The sequence below is a fragment of the Amphiura filiformis genome, chromosome 7 (genome assembly GCF_039555335.1).
Source record: "Amphiura filiformis chromosome 7, Afil_fr2py, whole genome shotgun sequence".
NCBI classification, from domain to species: domain Eukaryota; kingdom Metazoa; phylum Echinodermata; class Ophiuroidea; order Amphilepidida; family Amphiuridae; genus Amphiura; species Amphiura filiformis.
In genome coordinates, this window is record NC_092634.1 from 50,927,175 (window position 1) to 50,953,334 (window position 26,160).

The 26,160-nt window shown below is 38.8% G+C and overlaps 1 protein-coding gene across 1 annotated transcript; it reads right to left on the minus strand.

The window, feature by feature from the left end:
• Positions 1-3,054: 3,054 nt before the first annotated feature.
• LOC140157296 (uncharacterized) lies at positions 3,055-25,878 on the minus strand. Its single transcript, XM_072180439.1, has 3 exons — positions 25,764-25,878; positions 21,406-21,617; positions 3,055-13,747 (listed from the first exon to the last, which is right to left on the minus strand). Exons 2-3 carry the CDS (start codon positions 21,605-21,607, stop codon positions 5,361-5,363), a joined length of 8,589 nt encoding a protein of 2,862 aa, XP_072036540.1. The 5' UTR covers positions 21,608-21,617; positions 25,764-25,878; the 3' UTR covers positions 3,055-5,360.
• Positions 25,879-26,160: the final 282 nt, after the last annotated feature.

Sequence of the window (26,160 nt, forward strand, 5' to 3'; positions counted from 1 at the left end):
TATGAATCATAGGCCTAAATGCTATCTACAGAAGATAGCAAGGAAAGCAAAAAACATTCAAAATAATAATGTTCCAAAATAACATTGCCTAACACGCGTTCTAGATGATGATGATTCAGAAGGCAAAATGGGAGGATTCAGTGCGTAAAATGATGATGATGATTCAGAAGGCAAAATGGGAGGATTCAGTGCGTAAAATCCCGGGGCCGGTAAAACGGCATTAATTTTGCGCGGGCCTAGAAAACAAATCGGCATTAGGCCGAATGCAAAGCTATAAAGAAATGTTAAAATGAAGAAGTTGACCAAAATTTAAAACGGCACTTATATAGCAGAGATTATTGGGAACATGAATGAAAGAAAATAATAAACAAAACAATAAAGCAAAACAAAAACAAAACAAAAACAAAACAAAACAAAACAAAACAAAACAAACAAAACAATGATGATTCATTCAGTACGCAAAAAATTACCTTTTTGTCTCATATAAACTCGGTATGATTGCTATCTTCGGTAGACAGTCATAATCATTAAAAAATCATTAAACATAAAGAAAAAAAATTAGAGATATGAATCATATTCTAAATGCTATCTACAGAAGATAGCAAGGAAAGCAAAAAACATTCAAAATAATGTTCCAAAATAACATTGCCTAACACGCGTTCTAGATGATGATGATTCAGAAGGCAAAATGGGAGGATTCAGTGCGTAAAATGATGATGATGATTCAGAAGGATTCAATGCGTAAAAGTCAAAATTTTTGTCACCATTTTTGGCCAAAATCGGACAAAAAAATTATATTTTCTCGAAATCTATAAAAAAAAAAAATGGAGTTTTAAGTGCCAAAATCTGAAACTAGATGATATTTTACCCTTGGAAACATAGAGACATTCAAGAATTTTGGTTCTTTTCACCCCTAAATACTTTTTTCACACATTTGGCCACAAAACGTAGGTACGTTGCTTGAATGCTGTCATATATCTGACAGTAAAAGCTAACATTTTATGGAAAATAAATATAAATCTATTTTTAAAGAAATGTTATAATATGGCTTTAAGAGGACAGCATCCCACAGATAAATGGGGTCAGTTTTATACATTGCCTAACCAGTGTGTGGTATACTTCTAAATTTCTAGTTATTCCTGATTGACTACATCCAACATGTTCAAAACTCGATGAAAAACAACAGAAACCTTGGTACATGTATTAAGCTTTGCATTGTCTTTAATTGTGGAATTCAGGCTAAAACATATGAAAATAATACAATACAGGTTCAACATTTGTTTGCTTTGAACTTAAAAAAATACGCATATTTTAACATAGCTCATAGTTAAGGGCTCTGGTAAGAACGTTTGCACAGTATTTTTTGTGGAGAACACAACAGACATATCAAATTGTATTATGAATACAAGGAATGTCCTTCTGATATATATCAAAAAATGTTGATTTTTTTAAATTGGCGATATAATATAAATACACTTGAAGTAAATATCATTAGATTGATAAATTTTACTTCAAGGACTGTTAAAGGTAAAAAATATTGATTTTTAATAATTTGCCATAAAATTTGTATTACTAGTATATCGCATAATTATTTCAAAAAATCAAAATTATTTGATATCAGAAGGACATTCTTTATATTCATATCAGTTGCTGAAATCAGTGAAACCAACTGGCAACTCTAGTAGAAGATCTTCTAGAAACACTGATTTCAGCAACATCTCACACACCATCACCCACTGAGGAAGGAACCAGTTGGTTCTGAAATATTTGGGAAAATAACCTGGTGAGTGCAGTTGAAAGTTTTAATCTTTTTACTTATTATTATTATGTTCGGTCCCCTCCCCCAAATAAAAATGTATTAAGGCTGCACAACATATTTGCTGTCTAGGTCAACTGGATCACGCTTTCTTTATTACGAACCACTGATCGAAATAATCACAACACAAAGCCTATGGCATATCAAAATTCGGAACAGGTGTACTATGAGCCCAGGCTTGGGAGCAGTAACCAATGGTTACTAACATGCACAACAACAGCGAATTGTTGGTCAAAGCAGCCAACATTTTTTATTTAAATAAAATGCATTATTGAAAAATAATACTTTAATGTTTGCAACAGTTCATTCTACAAATCATATACTTTGAAAACTTGCTTGATTTATTGTTGTGAATGGGTTATGTACATTTACAAAAGTATTGTTGTTTCAGCCCACTTTACAACACAACTCAAGAACCACAGGATCTACAAAGTATATCTGTGATACTTGAATTAACCCTATGAAATGACCAAGGCAATTTTTCCCAAAGCTCACTACCATTCCCAAGATGCTGTGAACTACCAAATCGCAACAGTTTGAAATAGTTAATAACCCTAAAGACCACACTGTAGAGAAGGATCCACGTTAATGTTAATGTCAGCATTGAGCCTGTGCTGCTGGCTTTGACAGCAAAATTTCACAGGCCCACACTGAAGTTTGGGGTTAATTCTAACACAGACTGAGAAATAAATGAGAGAATATATCTGGCTTTGAGCGAGTGATGTTTTGTATTGTTAACTTCAGTACTCTAGCAAGCACAAAATGGTTTACAGAAAATTATTGAAGAGATTCATCAGGAATACAGTAATCCAATTTCAAAGTTTTCATAGTAAATAATTCCAAGAAAAAACTGTATGGAAAACGTGAGTTTTTTCTTGGAATTTTTTACTATGAAAACTTTGAATCGGTTTACAGAAAACATTTTAAATATCTGGTTATATAAAGGGTATACAACGTTTCAATAACATTCAGAGAATAGTCTTAAAAACTTAGTACAAAACATTCTAACAGTGTTATTAAGTGTTGACAAAATATTTTCCAATTTTTTTAAAATTTGCAATAACGTTTTAACAACATTTTTAAAAGGTTGTTGCAGTGTTTTTTTCCACATAAAACAGTTTAAAAATGCTTTTATGACTTTTATATGACCCGACATTTAAATGTTATTAAAACATTTGGACCAAAACATGCTTAGAACATTTTAAAAACATTAAAAATTTTGCTAATGGGACGCTTTGATGCAGTTAAGTCAGGTAATCCCAACCATTTTTGGAATATGAACCCATTAGCCAAAATTTAGCAATTGTCAACTCTGAAACAACTTCTTAAATTAATAGAGTATAGCATTTATACATGTAGTAGACATTAATATCAATCATTTATTGCTATATCAACATAGCAACCCTGATCTTGATACTGCAATCTTCAGTAGATAGATAGCACTCATAATCGTGGGTTATCTTCAGTAGATAGCAACCCTGATCTTGATACTGCTATCTTCAGTAGATAGCACTCATAATCGTGGGCTATCTTCAGTAGATAGCAACCCTGATCTTGATACTGCCATCCTAACCCTAACCGCCTAGGGTTTTTTGGCGACGGGAAGGGAAAGAAGGAAAGAATAAAGAGAGAAAAGAAGGAAAGAAGGTGTTTGCTCTGGGTGGGATTCGAACCCGAGACCCCTCGCATGCCAAGCACTCGGTCGGCGACACTTTGCCACGGGTCTTGGGCTTCGCTGGCCAGCGAAACCGTGCCTATATATCACTAAGGGCGATTGCGTCATCACACCACGTGGGATGCATGCACGAACAGCGCATATATAGAGTAGTATTTTGTAGTATTCAGGAGGGTTAGGGTTAAGGAAGCCTATACTGAGTTTCGATAGTGGTAACCTAACCCTAACCGCCTAGGGGCTTTTTGGCGACGGGGAGGGAAAGAAGGAAAGAATAAAGAGAGAAAAGAAGGAAAGAAGGTGTTTGCTCTGGGTGGGATTCGAACCCGAGACCCCTCGCATGCCAAGCACTCGGTCGGCGACACTTTGCCTATATATCACTTAGGGCGATTGCGTCATCGCCCCCCGTGGGATGCATGCACGATCAGCGCATATATAGAGTAGTATTTTGTAGTATTCAGGAGGGTTAGGGTTAAGTAGATAGCAGTGATAATCTTTAATGGCTATCTTCAGTAGATAGCAACCCTGAATTTGATACTGCTATCTTTGGTACATGTAGATAACACCATAATTAATAGCTATCTTCAGCGGAGAGCAACCCTGATCTTGAAACTGCTATCTTTGGTAGATATAGCACACATAATCTTTAATGGCAATCTTCAGTATATAGCAGTCCTGAACTTTATACTGTTGTCAGTAGATATTATTACCTATTTTGTTACACTATTATTGGTTATTTTCATGCCATATTTGATGATGAGTGAGATTTTACTACCTTGGTAGCTCTTGGCATGAGATTTACTACCTTGGAGTGAGATTTTACTACCTTTTAAATTTATACAGCTCCCATGGATCAATTTAGAATACCCACTATGAGAGAGCTGGAGACATGGCCAGATTTTGGTTGCATTTATATAATTATTTCAGACTAATTTATATAGCATTAGCTAGCTTGTTACTATGTAAGATAACATAACAACATTGTTAAGGCATAAATATCACAAAAATATCAACAGGTACAAAGGTCCTGTTGTCAGAAATCAGTACCAGGACATGTTATATAACTTGCCTGGTTACAATCATTCATGTGTTGTTTTTAAAAAAGTAACATTGCAAGATCTCTGACAAATTTAGATGTTTTACAGAATTAAAAGATATATTAGTTTTCACTATCATAATCCATTTGGCTTCCCTGAGATAGTAGCAGCCAGATGTGATACACACACAATCAAAATTGGGGAACAGGTATGGGCAAGGCACAGTCACTTTGCGCCGCATTGTATACTACAGATGGACCGCTTTTAATCACACGTGTATCACACACTGACGCTACTGTCTCAAGAATGCCAAACGGACTATAGATGTGTCCCCTTTTTATTTTGAGGTAAAATGAAAGAAAATAGGCAATAGAACATGTGTATCAGTCAATCTAATTCGCTGGTTACAAAAAAAGACCTTTGGACTTTGTTTCGCAGAGTAGTGTAGTTCATCAAGGTACATAGAATACAATACTACAATAGTAGTGTAAAACCAAAATTTAGGGGAAATAGAAAGCTCTGTGAGAAAATCTTACATTATTACTTTTTAAGGTTAGCAACCTCCTAACTGCTCCCTTTTTAATCCGAATTTACAACAAAATTGAATATCATTAAAAAATATCTAAAAGAACTTACTATGTAAATCTTCAGGCTTACGGTTGTGATAATATTGACTACAGAAATACTACCCTAATAGTGACTGACTTTAGAACCCGATGTACTTATAAGGGTTAAACTTAATACAGTACATATCCATTCAAGTAACATTTTTGTTTTTTACATTTATCATGTTTATCAACTGCCTAATTCAAATCCTGATAGTTGTAACCTCGATTCATGTTTTTGTCAACTCCACTATATACGTATAATTACCAGGTAAATTATTCAACCTATCAATGGTGTTTACTTTATGCTGGCCAATGTCAACCACAAGGGCTTGTCTACGCTGCCTCATTCCCCCACTTAGTACATTGTTCTCATCACTATGCATGATCATTACAGAAAATTTCTCTTCATCTTGTCCAAATATATTGAATAACCCCATATGACTAGCTGGATGATTGAATGCCAGGTAACCATGGTTATTTATAGTGAGACCTTCTACAAAATGGTTATCCACTTTCTCTCCAATTAAAGATGTTCTTCTAATTGATGCTTTCTCTGCAGTAAGGACAATGTTAGCAAGGTCTACCAAACCACCTGGTAAAATGGCAACATTGGCCTTACCAGTTGATGGGTTGTTTCTAAGTCGCACAGACGTAGATGCTTCCTGTTTTCCCTTATTAATAGCAACAGCTGTCACTGAATTCACTTCTGAGGTGACAGCTGGGGTTGAGTTTATTCCTCTCATGGTGCTAATGATAGGCAATGTTGAGTTTACTACATTTCTGATGAGTAGTGGTTTTGAGACTGAGTTCATTTCTTTTATGGTGATGGGTGTCACTGAATTCACTTCTGTGGTGATAGCTGGGGTTGAGTTTATTCCTCTCATGGTGCTAATGATAGGCAATGTTGAGTTCACTACATTTGTGATGAGTAGTGGTTTTGAGACTGAGTTCATTTCTTTTATGGTGATGGGTGTAACTGAATTCACTTCTGTGGTGATAGCTGGGGTTGAGTTTATTCCTCTCATGGTGCTAATGATAGGCAATGTTGAGTTCACTACATTTGTGATGAGTAGTGGTTTTGAGACTGAGTTCATTTCTTTTATGGTGATGGGTGTAACTGAATTCACTTCTGTGGTGATAGCTGGGGTTGAGTTTATTCCTCTCATGGTGCTAATGATAGGCAATGCTGAGTTCACTACATTTCTGATGAGTAGTGGTTTTGAGACTGAGTTCATTTCTTTTATGGTGATGGGTGTCACTGAATTCACTTTTGAGGTGACAACTGGGGCCGAGTTTATTCCTCTCATGGTGCTGGTGATAGGCAATGTTGAGTTCACTACTTTTGTGATGAACGGTGGTCTTGAGTTCAATTGTTTTGTGGCAACAGATATGGTTAAGTTCCCTTGTCTTGGGGTGACAGGTCCAGTAGGTCCATTCACAGGTGTTGAGTTCACTTCTTTTGAAGATGCCGGTAGGGTTTTTGTCAACTCCACTATATATGTATAGTTATCAGATAAATTATTCAACCTCCTAATGAAGTCTATTTTATGTGGTCCAATTTTAACTACAAGTGCTTCACTCCCCATTTTACCACTTGGTTTATTCTTCTGATCTTTAAGCATAATCATTACAGAAAATTTCTCATCATTTTGTAGTCCAGCATTTAATATCCCTGTATGACTTGATGGATAATTGAATGTCAGGTAACTTTGGTTATTTATAGTGACATATTCAACAAAATGGTTTAATGCTACTTTCTCACCAAAAACCCTTTTTGTTATTGATGCTTTCTCTGCACTTAGTTCAATGTTATTAAGGTCCGTCAAGCCACCTGGTAAAATGTCAACATTGGCTTTACCGGTTGAAGGGTTTCTAGCTTTGGCAAGTGGCACAGACTTAGATCCTTCCTGTTTCTCCTTGTTAATAGCAGATACAGTGGTTGCTTTTAACTCTGTTGCTGTTGGAAACTGAGCTGGCTTCAAATATGATCTATGATCCAATCTGTCCAGTGTGACAGTTGATGCTAGCGGTGTACCTGTTAGCATTGGTTGAGTACTTGTTATCCTTGATCCTGCTAATGTATTTTCTGAAGATGGAACCATTGTAGTATCTCCTTGCACAGTGGTCATCTCCAACTCACCCATTGTGACAGTTGATCTGTTTAATGTACCTTTTAAATACAGCCCTGAAGTTGGAACCACTGTATTAGGTCCTTGCACTGTGGTTGTCTTTTCTGTTGCAGCTTGAGTTGGTTTCAACCTGCCCATTGTGACAGTTGATCCTTTTGGTGTACCTGTCAGTATTGGCCTTTGTTGAGTATGATTTACTAGCCTCAACCCTGCTGATGTACATTCCAAAGTTGGAACCATTGCAGCTGCTGTTACCTCCGTTGGAGCCTGGGTTGGAGCCCACCCTCTTTGCTGACTTTGCATTGGTAGCTGTGTTTTTACCAATGCACTACTCAATTCATGCTTGTCTTTTGCAGCAATATGAGCTAAATTCTTCAAAGCCTCAGTAGCATTCTGTTGCCTTGCTTGCTGAATTTGCTTTGGTAGCTGCTTTTCTATCAATGTACTACTCTTCTCTCGGTCACCTTCCTCTTCATCACTTACAACTTGTACGACAACTTCAATCATTTCATCTTCATCTGGACTCTCATCAGCACCTACTGATTCACTTTGAATGAATACCTCTGGTACCACTGGTATATCTGTATACATACTAGTTTCATCTTGTTTTGATTCTGCAGATGATTTCTTCTCTTGATCACCTTTATTTACTTCCATCATTTCATCTTCACCTGGAATCTTATCAGCACCAACTGATTCACTTCCAATGAATACTGCTGGTGCCACTGGTATCTCTTTATATACAATCTCATGCCAATTTCGCATGTGCATTTCCAAGTCACTCTGTGAATTACAATTAATTTCCACACAATGTTTACACCTTTGACAGGAGTGCTTAGTTGCTGATAGAAGCCTGGGGAAATGCTTCCCACAATGTGCTTTAGGACACTGATGAGGGGATTCAGGACTAGTATATTTAGCAAGATGATAGTTGATGTGACATTTGGTGGGTAATTCCAGGTTGCAGTGTAGGCAGACACATCTCATCCATTTCAAAGACTTATCATTCAGGTAACATTTGAGGTTTCCACAAGGTGGTTTGTTTTTATGCTGCTTTGCTATCCCCAAACAGAATTCGCACTTCTTTTCATTTACTACTGCTTTCTGTTGCAGATTACTAGCTTTTCTTGTCACTGGCATTATTAGAGATCCTTTCTCCTTCTTTTTCCTTACCCTATTTGATCTTCTTTCTTGATCATTTTGGTAGAACTGTGCTGCATTCCTTGCTTCACTGTCCATCATCATCTTATCATCTCCTACTGCCATTTCACTTTCCATTTCATGATCTTTATGTTGATCATCATCATTCTCCTTTTCAGTTTCTGTGTCATCTTTAGCTGTATTATCATTATCTTCTTTAGAATGCACAGATGACCGTTGTTCATTAACTTCATCACTACCAACAACCTCAATGCATTCAGCCTCAGGTGCAGTGTCAGTTTCTCCTCCATTGTCATCACCTTCATCCATCACTTCCACAACATCTTTACCTTCATCTACCATCACATCACTGGATATTTTGTTGCTGTTCATCAAATCTGTTTCAATTCTACATTGCTGCGCATGTTTCCATTTAGCTTTTGCATTACTGAAATGCATTCCACAATGTTTACACATACATGCTATATGATATTTCAAACTGCACACCACATCAAATGAATTCTCACATTTTGTACAGGTGTACAAAAGTCCACTGGTGTCCTTACCGAGATAGAAAACATGGCACTTGTACTTATGGCTACCACAGAAAGTTCTTTTGCAATGCATGCACACATATTGTTTTGTGTGTTTTTGGTCCGATGATTTTACTCCAGTTTCACATGCTTCTTTCAGATGTGACTCTCCAGTAGTCTTTGATGATGATACCATTGTTCCATCATCATGTGCAGCTCCTTCATTCCTTTGTGGTACCTTGCTACTACTAGACACATGACATTCATGTTGAGCTTCATTTGACACTGTCAAACTCTCCGATGACATATCCTCATTGACTGCTGCAGTATTGTTAATTAAAACAGAATACACTTCATTGCCAATTTGAAATTCCACAGTAGATCTTGGTGACTGCTGTTCATTTTCTTTGTACTGATGATGTAATCTATCACATTCAGATTGCTGCCAATAAAGTGTCAAAATGTCATCTTTTCTCCTCTTCCCTTGGTTCTTCTGGCTACCTGTAGGGTGATCTGCATTTTTTGAAACATTTTGTTTTCTTTTGCAACTGATAACATGTTTTACCTCCTGGAAATGATGAGTAGCCGCTAATGGAGTCCTGAAATGTTTCATGCATTGAAGACACTCATATTTAAAGGTTGATTCATGCTCAGATTTTTCGTCAGATGTCTTGACTTTGTCTCCACAATGCATGCAGATATTAATTGTCTCTCCATTCTTTTGAATAGTACCCCACAATCGTTTCTCTACCAACAGCTGTTTAGTTCCAGATCTCACTGCTGCAGTGTTCTTTGTGTTCACTACATTATTAATGTTGTACTTCAACAAATGGGTAATTAGGTCTTGATATGTTTCAAAATGTCCACCACATTTATAGCATGAAAACTTGTGATCAGCGCCATGTTGTTTCTTCTGACATCTAGCTTGAATCTTTTCTCCACAGCTGCAAAGGTAAGCTTTGTCTTGAAATTTCTGATGTGTCCTGTAAGATTTTGGAATATCTTTGAGGCAAAATGCACAAAGTCGACCTTTTATTTTGTCCACAATATGACGTCTGTGCTCAGTTGCGAGTACTTGGCAGTTTGGGAACTCTGCAGCACACACACTGCACCAGACTTTCTTCAGACTTGTACATACTCTCTCGTGCGACTCTTTGGCTCGTATACTTTTGAACTGAGCTCCACAATGGATACATTGTGCACCTGCATACATCACCCGTTCTCCTCCTTTCTTCCCCTTATTCTCCTCCACATGCTTTCTCCAATGCATCTCCTTTTGGCAAGAGTTAGAAATCTTCACACCACAAGTCTTACAATTCCAATGTATCCTTCTTGCATGTTTGGTCAAACTCACTGGTCCTTTTATTCTTGGGAACTCCATATGACAAAACCTGCATGATACTATTGGCCGTTGATTATGTCTCATTTTGTGGATATCCATCTGACATTTGGTATTTAGCATTTCACTGCAGTCTTTACATGGTAATGGAAATTTAATGGTTTGGTAAGCTTTCTGAAATGCCATTTTGGATTCATGTTTTCTCTTATCTACTACTGTATCAAAATTTTGACCACAATACTTGCACTTTAAAAACTGGGGTGTGGTGCATGTCTCCTTGCCAGTATTTTGTAGAAGAGTATGTTTCTGCCGATGGACCTTTAACAAAGAATTGTTTTTTGAATGCTCATGACACATGTAACATGCATAACTCCACATATATTTATGTTGTTCAAAATCTGAACGCTTTGTAAAAGTCACTCCACAATGTAAGCAGGTCGAGTATTTATATTCCCATGAACATAAAAGGCTTTCAGATGATTCTTTGTCCAATATACTCTTCACATGGGCTGAAAGTAGGCTGGCTTTCTCAAAGAACTTATCGCAATGCTTGCACCAGTAACCTGGAAGTAGTTTTGATCCCTGCTTGGTACATGTAATACTGTGATACTGCTTTCTGTGTTTTTCAAACTCTTTAAAATTGTAACAATGTCGGAAGCAAATATCACAAGTATACTTGAATCTGTAACTGGCATGCTTGTCTAAAGCTTCCACACTGTCAAATACTTTCCCGCAAGACAAACATTTGTGGTTTAAATGTTCTACTTCCTTTCTATTGTACTCAACATGCTGCAGGTACTCTTGTGAACCAAAGATTCGATGACACCCAGGACATTCCTTCTTGTTTTCATAGTCATGAAATTGGTTTATATGTTTCGCAAGACCGTAATGAAAATGATTATTATTCTCAAAGTGCATTCCACAAAACTGACACAGGAACTTCAACTGCTTTTTGTGCTGCAAATAGGCACATGCACTTACCATCAATGGCCTACATGTAGATGCACCAGGGCAAATGGGACATTTAAAAGGGTACTTCGATTCAGTCAATGACACACGTTTCTGGTGTTCCTTCAAGGCTGCTGTAGAAATGAACTCTACATTGCAACTGCTACATATCTTGTCTGATATTACAGTTTCGCCATTGTAGTCATCTTGAATATCAGTGGCCATTTGATCACTTTTGGTTCCATTTTTTGAAGCATCTTTTTCTAAACCCTCCTCTTCCATCTCTTCAGATTCATCTGGCGAATCTTCCTCAAAACCTTGTTCTCTTGGTATGACATGAACAACATGGACCATTTCATGTACAAGTAAAAGCTCTATGTTTTGAAACTGTGCACAACAAATGCTGCAAACATAATCATGATAATGACAGAAATACTGTATGTGGCGATATAAGTGAGATTTTTCCTCATACCGTTTGAGACAATGTGGACACTCAAATTGGCCTATCTCAGACTGACGATGCTGGTCCTCTTTATGTAGGATTTCATGTTGCTTTAACATAGCTGAAGTGGATACTTCCCTGCTACAAATTTTACAGACAAAAACTTGTCTTCTGTTCATTTCATCATCACAATGACATAACCAACGTGTGTGCAAATTTAAGTTGAATTTGAAATCATAGCGTTTCAAACAATGTGGACATTCAAATTGGCCAGTCTCTGCTTGCAACTGTTGGTCCTTTATATGCAAGATTTTATGCTGTTTTAATGCTTTTGCATTCTTCAAATTCCTGCTGCAGATATTACAGATAAAATCTTCTGTATCAGCCTTTTCCTCTGCCGTTCCAGATATGCGTGGTTTTTCATCTCTGGCAATATCATTCATTTGCTCATTAACATTCTCAATATTTACATTTGTACATGTTGTAGAACTGTCTACAGGGTTGCTAGATTTCTCATTTTCTTGTGATGTCGCAACTCCCTCTGCTGCATCTCTGTTGGTATCTATCTCCTCTATGTGCATCTTATTTGAAAATAGTTTGTATATCTCAGGGCATTCAAGCAGTACATGCATCTCTAGGGTATTCTCATCTGGGAAGATTTCATCACAATCTTTACAAACCACCATTTTGTGCTCCCCTTCATGTGCACATAACTGGACCAAACTGTGGAATATCTCCTGACATGCTCCACACTCATATATTTTCTTTCCAGTTTGACTCTCATTGCCAGAATGAAGATTGTTTTCTGTTTCCGCTGACGACTGGCAAATTTGTTTATGCATGACATAGTTTTCTCTGCTTTCAAATGAAAGACAACACTTACGGCACTCATAACGCTCAGATTGGGGAATTCTATGCCTCAGTTTTACACTACGTTCATGTTGTTGAGATGGTGATGTTAGTGATGTAACATTGGTTGAGGTCCTGTTGCTACTAGATGCAGATTTCTGCTGTTTATTTGGGTTCATAAGGCACCTTTTCCTATGTGCTGAAATTGCCGGTCTAGTCCTCATTGATTTTCCACAGTATTCACAAACATGCTTTCCCGTATGCGTATCATATTCATGTTGATGTCTTGACCTTTTTGTGGCAAAAAGCAGACGACAGAAGTGGCATTTCAGTTTACTTTCACTATGCTTTTCACGCTTGTGATTGTACAATAGTGTTTCGTGACCGAACCCTCGATGACAAACATCACACTTGTGTACACCTAACCCTTTGTTGATATGAACAACTGTATTGTGAATTTGAAGCACACTAAAACTACAACATTTGAAATCACATTTTGGGCACCTCACATAGTTGTTCCTTCTTCCCTTTGTTGTTTTGATATGACTGGCAAAATGTTCTTGCAAATCAGAGTAACTTTCAAATTGAGCGCTACAGGTGTCACATTTGAACAACTCACTTTTACCTTGTTGTGGTTCATCTTTACTACATGCAGCATCTTCCTCACCTGCACTGTTACAGTCCTCTTTTGTTTCCCCAACAAGTGGACAATAATTTCTTCTATGAGAGGCCAACTTAAATGCATCATCATAGCATTTCAGGCAATTCAAACACTCATGTACACCTGTTGATGTTTGGTAGCTTTCATCTTGTGTGTGCCCTTTTTTATGCAATTCGATATTAGTAAGAACTCTCATACATATATCACACATTTCCTGTTTTATAGCATTTTCGCTTCCAAACTCATCACAACCATGATTTTTCAAATGTTGATTCAAATTACCCAAAGAACTCAATTCCATCTGACAAATATGACAAACATATTTATGAGAGTCACTCTCTTTTCTTTTCTTACATATAGTAGTGTCAACTTCTGTCTTATTCCTCTTTTTCCTTTTCTTTTCCTTTGTCCTCTTCACCCCTGTTTTTCTTACCCCCTTAATGGAAGCACCATTTTGGTCAGTTGCTGCATTTTGGCCATTCTCATCCTCCGAAGACAAGCACTTTGATTGTGTTTCTGCAATCCAATCAGGATCATTGTCAGCATCATCTTGGAAGTCTGAATCACTCTCTCCTGTAGAAGATAAAATCAAATAATGTTTATGGAGTGAGAGAGTTGTTGAGGCATCAACTCACACAATGTCTATGGAGTGCACTTATGTGAGAGGGGCGTTTAGGCATCAACTCATGCATTGTCTATGGGGTGCACTTAAGTGAGGGATGTTGAAGCAATAGAAGCACCAACCCACACAATGTCTATGGGGTGCACTTGAGTAAGAGAGGTGTTGAAGAATCAACACACACACAATGTCTATTAGGTACCAGGGATGCCAACATTAACATCCCGAAAATAGGGAGGATTCAAACAAATATGTGACGTGTCATGTCAAAAGGAGACACTTTTGGGCAGGATCATAAATGGAGATATAGCCAAAAATCTTCCCGGGGTGATTTTTTCACAATTTGGGTTTGTTGCGAATTTGTGATGTTATTAATGTTTAAAATATTGTCTGATAGTTTCAGACCGGAATATAACTGGCATCTTGTAATTTTTGAGACATTTTTCAAGGTAATTCCTACTCTCAACACTGTCAATAATATTTTCAAAGGCCGATATCTCAATTTCAAATTTTATAATACCATAACTTACGAACTCAATATCTTTGCTTAGGAATGTCCGATTTCATTGGGGAAAACGGCGTTGTGTAGCAAAATATCTCTTTATTTACGATATGTAAAAACCTCAAAATTGATAACCTGCCCAAAAGTGTCTCCTTTTGACATGACACGTCACATATTATGGAGGTTTTCAAAATTACATGCAACTTTAAGGGCACAAAACTTGCCAGAAATAGGGAGGTTGCCAAATTTGGGTGTCAAAATGGACAAAAATATTGACAGAAATAGGGAGCCTCCCTCTACAATAGGGAGAATTGGCATCTCTGGGGTACACTTGAGTGAAAGTGGTGTTGAGGCATCAACACACACAATGTTTATGGGCGCACTTGAGTGAAAGTGGTGTTGAAGCATCAACTCACACAATGTCTACAGGGTTCACTTGAGTGAGGGGTGTTGAGGCATCAACCCACAAAATGTCTATGGGGTGCTCTTGAGTGAGAGGTTTCAACTGTTGAGGTATTAACTCACACAATGTCTATGGGATGCACCTATGTGAGAGGGGCATTTAGGCATCAACTCATGCACTGTCTATGGGGTGCACTTGAGTGAGGGGTGTTGAGGCATCAACTCACACAATGTCTATGGGGTGCATGTGAGTGAGTGAAGTGTTGAAACATCAACCCACAAAAATGTCTATGGGGTGCACATGAGGAGAGAGGTGTTGAAGCATCAACCCACACAATGTTTATGGTGTGCACTTGAGTGAGGGGTGTTGAGGAATCAACTTACACAATGTCTATGGGGTGCACTTGAGTGAGGGGTGTTGAAACATCAACCCACAAAATGTCTGTGGGGTGCACATGAGGAGAGGTGTTGAGGCATCAACTCACAATGTCTGTGTGGTGCACTTGAGTGAGGGGTGTTCAGGCATCAACTCACACAATGTCTGTGGAGTGCATGTAAGTGAGAGAAGTGTTGAAGCATCAACCCACAAAATGTCTATGGGGTGCACATGAGGAGAGGTGTTGAGGCATCAACTCACAATGTCTGTGTGGTGCACTTGAGTGAGGGGTGTTCAGGCATCAACTCACACAATGTCTGTGGAGTGCATGTAAGTGAGAGAAGTGTTGAAGCATCAACTCACACAATGTCTATGGGGTGCACATGAGGAGAGGTGTTGAGGCATCAACTCACACAATGTCTATGGGTGCACTTGAGAGAGGGGTGTTCAGGCATCAACTCACACAATGTCTATGGAGTGCATGTAAGTGAGAGAAGTGTTGAAGCATCAACCCACAAAATGTCTATGGGGTGCACACGAGGAGAGGTGTTGAGGCATCAACTCACAATGTCTATGGAGTGCATGTGAGTGAGAGAAGTGTTGAAGCATCAACCCACAAAATGTCTATGGGGTGCACATGAGGAGAGGTGTTGAGGCATCAACTCACACAATGTCTATGTGGTGCACTTGAGTGAGGGGTGTTCCGGCATCAACTCACACAATGTCTATGGAGTGCATGTAAGTGAGAGAAGAGTTGAAGCATCAACCCACAAAATGTCTATGGGGTGCACATGAGAAGAGGTGTTGAGGCATCAACTCACACAATGTCTGTGTGATGCACTTGAGTGAGGGGTGTTGAGGCATCAACTCACACAATGTCTATGGAGTGCATGTAAGTGAGAAGTGTTGAAGCATCAACCCACAAAATGTCTATGGGGTGCACATGAGAAGAGGTGTTGAGGCATCAACTCACAATGTCTGTGTGGTGCACTTGAGAGAGGGGTGTTCAGGCATCAACTCACACAATGTCTATGGAGTGCATGTAAGTGAGAGAAGTGTTGAAGCATCAACCCACAAAATGTCTATGGGGTGCACATGAGAAGAGGTGTTGAGGCATCAACTCACAATGTCTGTGGGTGCACTTGAGTGAGGGGTGTTCAGGCATCAACTCACACAATGTCTATGGAGTGCATGTAAGTGAGAGAAGTGTTGAAGCATCAACCCACAAAATGTCTATGGGGTGCACATGAGGAGAGGTGTTGAGGCATCAACTCACACAATGTCTGTGTGGTGCACTTGAGTGAGGGGTATTCAGGCATCAACTCACACAATGTCTATGGAGTGCATGTAAGTGAGAGAAGTGTTGAAGCATCAACCCACAAAATGTCTATGGGGTGCACATGAGGAGAGGTGTTGAGGCATCAACTCACACAATGTCTGTGTGGTGCACTTGAGTGAGGGGTGTTCCGGCATCAACTCACACAATGTCTATGGAGTGCATGTAAGTGAGAGAAGTGTTGAAGCATCAACCCACAAAATGTCTATGGGGTGCACACGAGGAGAGGTGTTGAGGCATCAACTCACAATGTCTGTGGGTGCACTTGAGTGAGGGGTGTTCAGGCATCAACTCACACAATGTCTATGGAGTGCATGTAAGTGAGAGAAGTGTTGAAGCATCAACCCACAAAATGTCTATGGGGTGCACATGAGGAGAGGTGTTGAGGCATCAACTCACACAATGTCTGTGTGGTGCACTTGAGTGAGGGGTGTTCAGGCATCAACTCACACAATGTCTATGGAGTGCATGTAAGTGAGAGAAGTGTTGAGGCATCAACCCACAAAATGTCTATGGGGTGCACATGAGGAGAGGTGTTGAGGCATCAACTCACACAATGTCTGTGTGGTGCACTTGAGAGAGGAGTGTTCAGGCATCAACTCACACAATGTCTATGGAGTGCATGTAAGTGAGAGAAGTGTTGAAGCATCAACCCACAAAATGTCTATGGGGTGCACATGAGGAGAGGTGTTGAGGCATCAACTCACACAATGTCTGTGTGGTGCACTTGAGTGAGGGGTGTTCAGGCATCAACTCACACAATGTCTATGGAGTGCATGTAAGTGAGAGAAGTGTTGAAGCATCAACCCACAAAATGTCTATGGGGTGCACATGAGGAGAGGTGTTGAGGCATCAACTCACACAATGTCTGTGTGGTGCACTTGAGTGAGGGGTGTTCCGGCATCAACTCACACAATGTCTATGGAGTGCATGTAAGTGAGAGAAGTGTTGAAGCATCAACCCACAAAATGTCTATGGGGTGCACATGAGGAGAGGTGTTGAGGCATCAACTCACAATGTCTGTGTGGTGCACTTGAGTGAGGGGTGTTCAGGCATCAACTCACACAATGTCTATGTGGTGCATGTAAGTGAGAGAAGTGTTGAAGCATCAACTCACAAAATGTCTATGGGGTGCACATGAGGAGAGGTGTTGAGGCATCAACTCACACAATGTCTGTGTGGTGCACTTGAGAGAGGGGTGTTCAGGCATCAACTCACACAATGTCTATGGAGTGCATGTAAGTGAAAGAAGTGTTGAAGCATCAATTCACACAATATCTATGGGTTTACTTGAGTGAGGGGTGTTGAGGCATCAACTCACAATGTCAATGCGGTGCATATAAGTGAGAGAGGTGTTAAAGCATCAATTCACACAATGGGTTCACTTGAGTGAGGGGTGTTGAAGCATCAATTCACACAATGTCTATGGGTTCACTTGAGTGAGGGGTGTTGAGGCATCAACTGCGTCAGACGCAATGTGATTGGTTGCTAACCTGGTCTTCAACTCACCCCCGCCACCATACGTGCATGCAGCACAAGTGGTGATCATACAGTCTATCATCCAGCCAAGTAAGAGGTTAAGGTGGTACTACACCCCTTGATAAATTTGTGACTATTTTTGCATTTTTCTCAAAAACTAAAAAAAACCACTAGTAACAAAAGTTATGTATTTTCAGTGACTCAAGACAAGTAGTTATTGATAATTTATTGATCAAATATTGGGTTTCCCTCATTTTTGACTGTAACTCCACAACTGTTGTCTGTGCTGAAATAAAATTTTCGGTGCAGTAGTTGTAGTCCTTGCCCCTACGTGTATAATATACATCTTACTTGTCACGAATGCGCTATAATTTGTGAAAAAAATGCAAAAATAGGTACAAAATTGGACAGGGGTGTAGCACCCCCTTAATTGGTTATTGCATAGCTTTGCATGTATCCATTGCAATGCATGGATTAATCGAATCTCAGGCAAGATATGCAAATAAGCTCATTAATTATGCAATTAACTTGGCACAAACTATATACAGCACAAGAGATGATCTATAGATACCATCCTGCTTAGTTATGAGTCTATTGCATGTAGGGTGCAGAGTGAATTGGTGGAATTTCAGGCAAAATATGCAAATATATAGCTTGTTTTAAATATTCATACATGTATTCATAAATATGCAAATAACTTGACACAAAACTATACAGCACATAAGGTCAACATATTCTATCATCCTACCAAGTTGAAAGTTTATCAGTTATTGCATGTAGGCTGTGGAGTGAAATTGATTTTGCTTCGGCCCAGCATACCAGCAAACCGGACCATACCATAACATTTAAAGCCCCATCCTAACATCATTGTTGTGTGGACGATTGTCAACTCATGCTCTGGAAGGGCTTCCCATTTTGACATCCCAGTTTCAGTACATGTCGATGATGCTTCCCATATCACAGTAAGGGAAAACCAGAAGTGTTTTGTAGGCCTGTAAGTAAAACTAGCTGTTTGATACCCGAAGGACATTATTTTAAGGTCCGTAACACAATCAACAGCCCCCAGACTTTTCTCACTGTTGGCGAGTTGGTCCAGTCTGGTGGTGTTTTAGAGAGATTGATGGTCTGATGGGGTATAAGAGAGAGTGAAGGCTTGGTAGGGTATTAGAGAGAGTGTGGGCCAGTCTGGTGGTGTTTTAGAGAGACTGTATTGTGGAGGATAAGAGAGAGTGAAGGCTTGGTGTGAGAGTATGGGTCAGCCTGATGGTGTTTTAGAGCGAGTGAGTGTCTGGTGGAGTATAAGAGAGAGTGAGGGTCTGGTGGGGTATTAGAGAGAGTGTGGTCCAGTCTGGTGGTGTTTTAGAGAGAGTGATAGTCTGATGGGGTATAAAAGAGACTGAAGGCTTGGTAGGGTATTAGAGAGAGCCGGGGAGAGAGAGTGTGTGGGCCAGTCTAGTATTATGAGCATTTATATCAAATGAAAGCTTAAATCAATGGCTTTCACATGGTGCTCACCAAGTTTTCGTTTGTGAATAGGGGAAAGGGGGTTAGGTGTAGTCACAGGCATAGATATTCGTGTTTGGTCAAACACAACTGTGCCATCTAGTTTGACATTGTATTCTTTTTTCTGAAAAACTAATTCAGTTTGCGTTCCATGGCAGTATATACATGCACTCTGACGAGAATACAACACACAGTCATATGACAGTGTTGTGAGATGTAGGACCAGAATGCAATTCACGCATACCAACATATTGGCTTGCTAATTGTGCTAATTATTCACATTCACGCTGAAAATGTTCTCATTTTCTCACATATAGATATGCATAAAGGGGACTATATTTGACATTGTATACGTAAGTTTGAGGACAATCCATATCCTAAACCAATATAGGGTTACCCCCTTTAATATATTTACAAACCTTTGCCCTGACTGGTAGGGAGAACATGTTTTTGGTCCTTATTTCCCAAAATTTGCCAAATATTAAAATTTGACTTTTATTACCAGTTAGAAATAACTAAAGGATGAGGATTTAGCTATGTTTTATTTCTCAAAACAGGATATTTTTTAATCCTAAAAAAATAGTGAGACTGTATTTTTCTAGAATGGGGAAGTACATGTAGCTACACGCAAGACCTGTGAAGATTTTGACACTGTGGAAATACTAATATCAATTCCTTTCCATGAACATGTGAAGAGTTTTGGTGCTAAAAGCAATTTCCATTCTTCTCGATTTGCAATACCCAACTCAACCCTAATTTGGCAACCATGAGAGTTACCAATACCAAATAGTGCGAAAAAGGGGTAATTTTTTTACCAGTAGCAAGGACCACAAATTTGGCAAAATAGGGGGTATTTAATTTGGTCTGTCCGTGAAATTTGACCGTGAAATTAGCAAAATAGGGGATATTTAATTTGCACTGTCCGCGAAATTTGGATAAAAGGGGTACTTGGGAAAATCTGATAATTTTATGTAAATTAGTGTCATTGAAAAGGGGTGTTTGAAATTCTAACCACTGAAAACCACAAAAAAGTGGTTGTTTTTGGCCAAATTTTGTCCTCGATTTTGCATGAAAAAGGGGGTAAATTTGATGGAAAATCATTGCAAAGGGGGTCTTTGAACGATTTGGTAACTCTCATGGTTGCCAACTTTTGTGTTGAGTTGGGGGGCCCAGGCAATACAGGCAAATATGAAGAACATAATAAAAAAATGTGTGATGTTTTTCATCATGGTTTCAAAAATACACATTGGATTTTTGAAAGTAGGGTGTTTTAAAATTAAAGCTACTACTAGAATTATGTGGTTTGTAATTAAGGTGGCCCCACACAAAAGTGTGTAAATAACAAAGGTTTGTAAATACAAATAATATATATGCAAATAAGCTCATTAATATTCAGAAATATGCAAAGAACATGACACAAAATTATACAGCACATCAGGACACCATATAATATACTATCACGATACCAAGTTTGATATAAAATTGGATGCATGTGATTTTTGGTCAAAATTGTGATTTTTTGGGACAAAAAGGTGATTTTTGGTAAAAAATGTGATTTTCGGTCAAAAATGTGATTTGGGGTCAAAAATGTGAATTTTGGTCAAAAATGTGATTTTGGGTCAAAATTGTCCCATCACGGTTATACATGTACATGTACATGGCAACTTGTACACATAAAGTATATGGACTATACACTCTATGAAGCACACAGATGTTACAGATATGAAAATACCCTGTAGTAGCTCCTGTCGACTGATACACAAATTAATCGGACAGCTAGGTTATGTATAAAGTATCTAGATGCAAGATTATGAAGACATAATAATGAAGTTGATCAGTTACTGCGTTGGAGCTTCACTTGATGAATTTGTTTCCGCCCGGACAGTCAAACAAACAAAGAAACAACCAGGCAGGCAGGTGGGCAAACAGGCAACCATCTGGATGATAACATAAGCCCCACATGTGTGGGGGCTAAAAATGTAAGTTTGAAAATGGCATATATCGGCATACTCACCACTGCTAATGATTATTCGTGTTTCAAACAAACTTCTTGGTCTTTTATGGGCCTTTGGAAAGATCTTGGCATCGTGCGTCTTCTTTTTGGATGGTGAAGCATGTTTTGTCTTCTTGTTGGATGGTGAAGCATGTTTTGTCGTCTTCTTGGATGGTGAAGCCTCAGCATCATCAGAATGCAGCTTTCTTTTCTGTGAGGACATCTTGATGAATCTGAAAACAAAATTAATGGCAAAACTCATCAGGATTGTTCATCAGTTTGGCCATTTGAATTAAAATTCATTATTGATCTGTGACACTGACAAATCACGCTGCTATTTTCTAGTGCACAGGACCTCAAACATGTTGGGGCTCAGCCTCATCAAATTCTTAAAGGGCTCTGGATTAGCTCTAGGGCTGTATGCTCGCTATCTGGGCCTTATTTGGACCTTCTTTTTCATAAAATTTATCATTAATATTTCAGAAATATATAGCCAAATATGTTCAAAATCACTTTGTGAAAATTGCATTGATGAGCCTGGTTAACTTGAAATGCAACTTAGTAGTTTTTGATGAAAAGATGAAAGAAGGATTAAAACAAAAAAGAATACCATATTGTTTGTAATAAATGACCTGACATGACAGCGTTAATTGTTTGGGATCCCTCACAGTCTCCCAAAACATCAAAACACCTAAAGTAGGTATAATACAAAAAAAATTGAACTTTTTTGATTCTCATCACGGTAATCTCATATTAAAGAGCTAAATGAAAGAAAACTGATGAGGCATAAATGAATGTCAGTGGTTGCGGAGATATGCTAATTTGAATGTCTCAATTTTTCAGCCAATTTCCTGTACAAACTATTTGTGCATGCACATATTAAAATGCTTATAGGCCTATAGCCTACTGTGCATTGTGAGTACACAATTTTAAGAAACAAGCACTGCTTGCTATTTACTGGTACTGAACTGTAAATGTAATCCTAGATTGATTGAATTTGTATTGATGTGAACATATGGGCCTATCATTGGGGGGGGTCATGAAATTTTTGATGACCAAAATGTAGGGAGTCGCAAGATGACCACAGATAGTGTGTTTATCTTTAATTCAAAAAGACTGAATACAATTTTAGCCTCTTCAGGGGGTACATGTAAGGTGTATCAGTGGGTGGTGGGGGAGGGGGTCATAAAATTTTGTTGCCGAAATAGGGGGGTCGCAATATTATTGATGCTGACTTTTTGTAAATTTGGGAGCCCAGAGAAAATGATAGCCCCTAATAAACAAATGAACATGTATGAGTAACATTTTGTTTTATTTCGGTTTTCTGATGCAGATTCCAGCTTTGACAGAGGATGGAAACCAGGGACTGTCTTTTGGAATTAAATAGCTCTTCTAGAGCCTTCAAGAGCTGTTTAGAACATTTACAATAAAATGTAATGAGAGAATGGTCAACTAAGGAAAGTTAAAAATCACTCTTCTATATATATCCGATTTAAGGAGAGCAGTAGTGAGAGCCAACAGCAAATTATGCAAAAATAAAGAAAAACTTATTCAAAAAGATCAAATTTGTGTTGAAGTGTCTTATTTTTTTGGTCATTGAAAACCTCACGGTTTTGATAATACCCACCCGAGTACACCTTTTCACTGATACAAGGGGGGGTAGAGTTGGGCGACTAAGTCGCCAATAGTCGTTAGTCGCGACTATTACTGATAGTCGCGACTACGACTATTGAAAACCAAAAGTCGACTAATGCAAGTATATGTTTGTGTTAAAAAATTACTTTAAAAGTGCTAGTTATTCGCACCAAAACCAACCAAATACTAACATATAAACTGCGAAAAATGTGAAAAAATTTTAGTCATTGTCTTACCAATAGTAACACTAACCAACAAGTAATCATAAAGTCCATAAATCATCATTAAATTGGTGTTATTGACTTGTTGTCAAACTACTTTCCCACAAGTTAAAAGCCGTCAAAAAACTCAAATTACTTAGAACTGTCGAACATCTCATTATGATTATAATTTATGCAGCGATAACAGGTGTAGCAGCGTCATAGCGTGCATGTACAGACCCAGGTTGGGTGTTTGTACCAACTACTGATGAAGGTATGAGATTATTTTAACTTTGGAAAGAAACAGCGAGAACTTCCGAGAAAATTTAGGAAAATATTATTAGATTAGAAGTACTTTTCACATAATTTCGAAAAGCTATGCTTATTGTGGTAACAGAATATTTAGAAAGCAACAGGAAAATAAACAAATTAGCTGACAAACAGTCGTAATGTTGCAATGACACCCCTGTAGCGACAAATGCAGTAGTCTAGATGAGGTCAGGAGACGTAGGTCGGAGGTGAAAGATGCAACACGTTCATGAGCATACCATGGAAAATATGCACTGCCGTACCGGCATGTTTACATATTTTCATGCACAGCAAAACATGGAAACGAACGAAGATCGCTATTGGAATATTGAAGGTTTGAGAAATTATATGAAGTTTCTTGTGCTGTTGCTGGAAAGTGGCAAGTGAATTTAATTGAACAGAAAAGTTAGGCCTATATTACAGCATTTTACAGTCAAATATTTGCATCGCAAACATGCGATACAGTGTAGCAATTTGTATTGCAACAGTGCTGGTTTGTGTAGCAAACTGTGATGCGATGCCAGCAATCACGGGTCCTGTAATCATGCATTATAAATACTAAATTGCCACCAATCTTTCACCCGATTTTTCAGTCCAATTTTAACCACAAATAGTCGCGACTATAGTCGTAGTCGCGACTATTTGCTGCCGATTAGTCGACTAGGAAAAAAGTGATAGTCGCCCAACTCTAGGGGGGGTAATTTGTTTGAGGGACACCCTTTAAAATGTTTAATTATTATAAGCACTAGCTGATGCATTCACCCCCTCCCCCGGGAAAAAGTTTTTGAGCAGGCACCCTTTGGAGCACTGGCTCCCTATTCCGAAGATCATTGCAGAAACTTGAGGGCCAGTTCACTTGATCATCAGAAGGGGGTCACTCGGACTGCTCAAGTATGAACCCCCCTGCCCCCAGCTTAAGTTTTGTCTTTGAGCAGGCACCCTTTGGAGCACTGGCTGGCGCATGCTCCCTATTCCGAAGATCATTGCGGAAACTTGAGGGCCAGTTCACTTGATCATCAGAATGGGGTCACTCCTGCTCAAGTTACCCCCCATGACGTAGCGTCATAAGAGTACTTCCTCCCCCATCAATTTGAACATTTAGAAAATCAAATAGGAAAACGGCATGTGTCTGCCCCCCCGGCCATCATCCCCAATGTGCCCACAGTCATGCATTCATGCATATATCATAGCAAAAATCTGCTAGCGCTATATGCATGATGGGATAGGAATAGGAAAGGTCCAAATTTGCTTCTTCCCCCATAGTCGGCACAGAATGAGAATCTATCCCAGCATCCACAGCATGAGCCCATTCAATTAGTATCATAAACCATGCGGGTTAAACATGTTCACTCACTGGCAAAAGTCGCCAATTGCAGTACTACACAAGGTCCCCAGTTCACTCACTTTTTGCGCAAGGCATCCATCCAATCTCATCAAACCAAACATTTTTATGTACAAAAAACTACCTTTATTCACCGCGTGCTCCATTTAACTTACCGCTCATCTCCGTTATTTAGATATTTGGAGAGTAATTTCCCAAAAAAATTAGATAGGAAGCTTTGGAACTGTTTTTAACTCGATCTAATTCCCCAAAAATGTTTTTCAAAAACATCGCCGTAAAATTTACTACCGGTAATGAATTTTCAAAATGGCGCCGGGTGCACAATTTCCCTATGCTGAGAGAGGCTGAATATTGCACATGCTCAGGTAAGGAATGCTCACATACCTACCTAAAGCGATGCACATATACATACTTACAACTGTCTTTTATCATATTACGCACACAGAGTTTTGTCAACTTGCCTAGAAAAGTCAAATTTTGCCAAATTTAATCTCTGTGCAATCCTATGCACAAGCGTCATGCACATGCACAGCTAATATAATTGACCGGGAATCGGGGTCGGGGATCATTTGAAACGCAACCGTTTCAAAATACACAATGACAGTAAACTTAATGGCGAGCGGTCTGAATTTTGAGCCATACAAGTTTACGTGGTGAACTAGTTTACACAGTGGCTGCCCTGGATTGAGGATAGACTTTTTAACGTTGGTTTAGATGTGTTGCAGCAGCTCACCGTTACCGACGAAACCACATTGAGATTGAGATTGAGACTTTTCGATAAATTTAAATGTAAGCTTTTAATATTCATGCTGCACTCGATGACTGTATGATGTATCATGCATGTTCATGACGTGTTTACATTTATAAATTGCTTAATTTTATTGCCAGTTTACCTGTTATTTTTGTGAAAAAAGGTGAATAAGTGCTGCCTATAGTTTACAACAATAGGACGATGTTGTACATGCAGAAAAAACCAGCGAGAATTAGACTTTATCCAGGATTTTTTAGTATTTTTTTCATTTTCCATTTTCCCCCTCTGCTCCTGCTAGCTATGTAGAGCTTGTAACCACAATTTCCCAAACTTTTAATGGGGGCTCACTGCACAATCCAGGCACCAACCAAGCAGAGAAGCTCAGAGCCCGGGCGGGGGGCACTCGACTATGAAAGTGACATAGGGTAGACAGGGGTAAATTGGGACATGGGGTAATTTGGGAGGGTGATTTCAGAAATACTTTAATACCTTAAAATTGTCACATTTAGCCCATTTTTACAACAAAAGAACTTTGATAT

Coding starts and splice junctions, on each gene's coding strand:
- LOC140157296 (XM_072180439.1), bottom strand. CDS start 21,607: ATGTCCTCACAGAAAAGAAAGCTGCATTCTGATGATGCTGAGGCTTCA. Junction 13,748..21,405: donor ACGAATAATCATTAGCAGTG/GTGAGTATGCCG, acceptor TATCTTCTACAG/GAGAGAGTGATTCAGACTTC.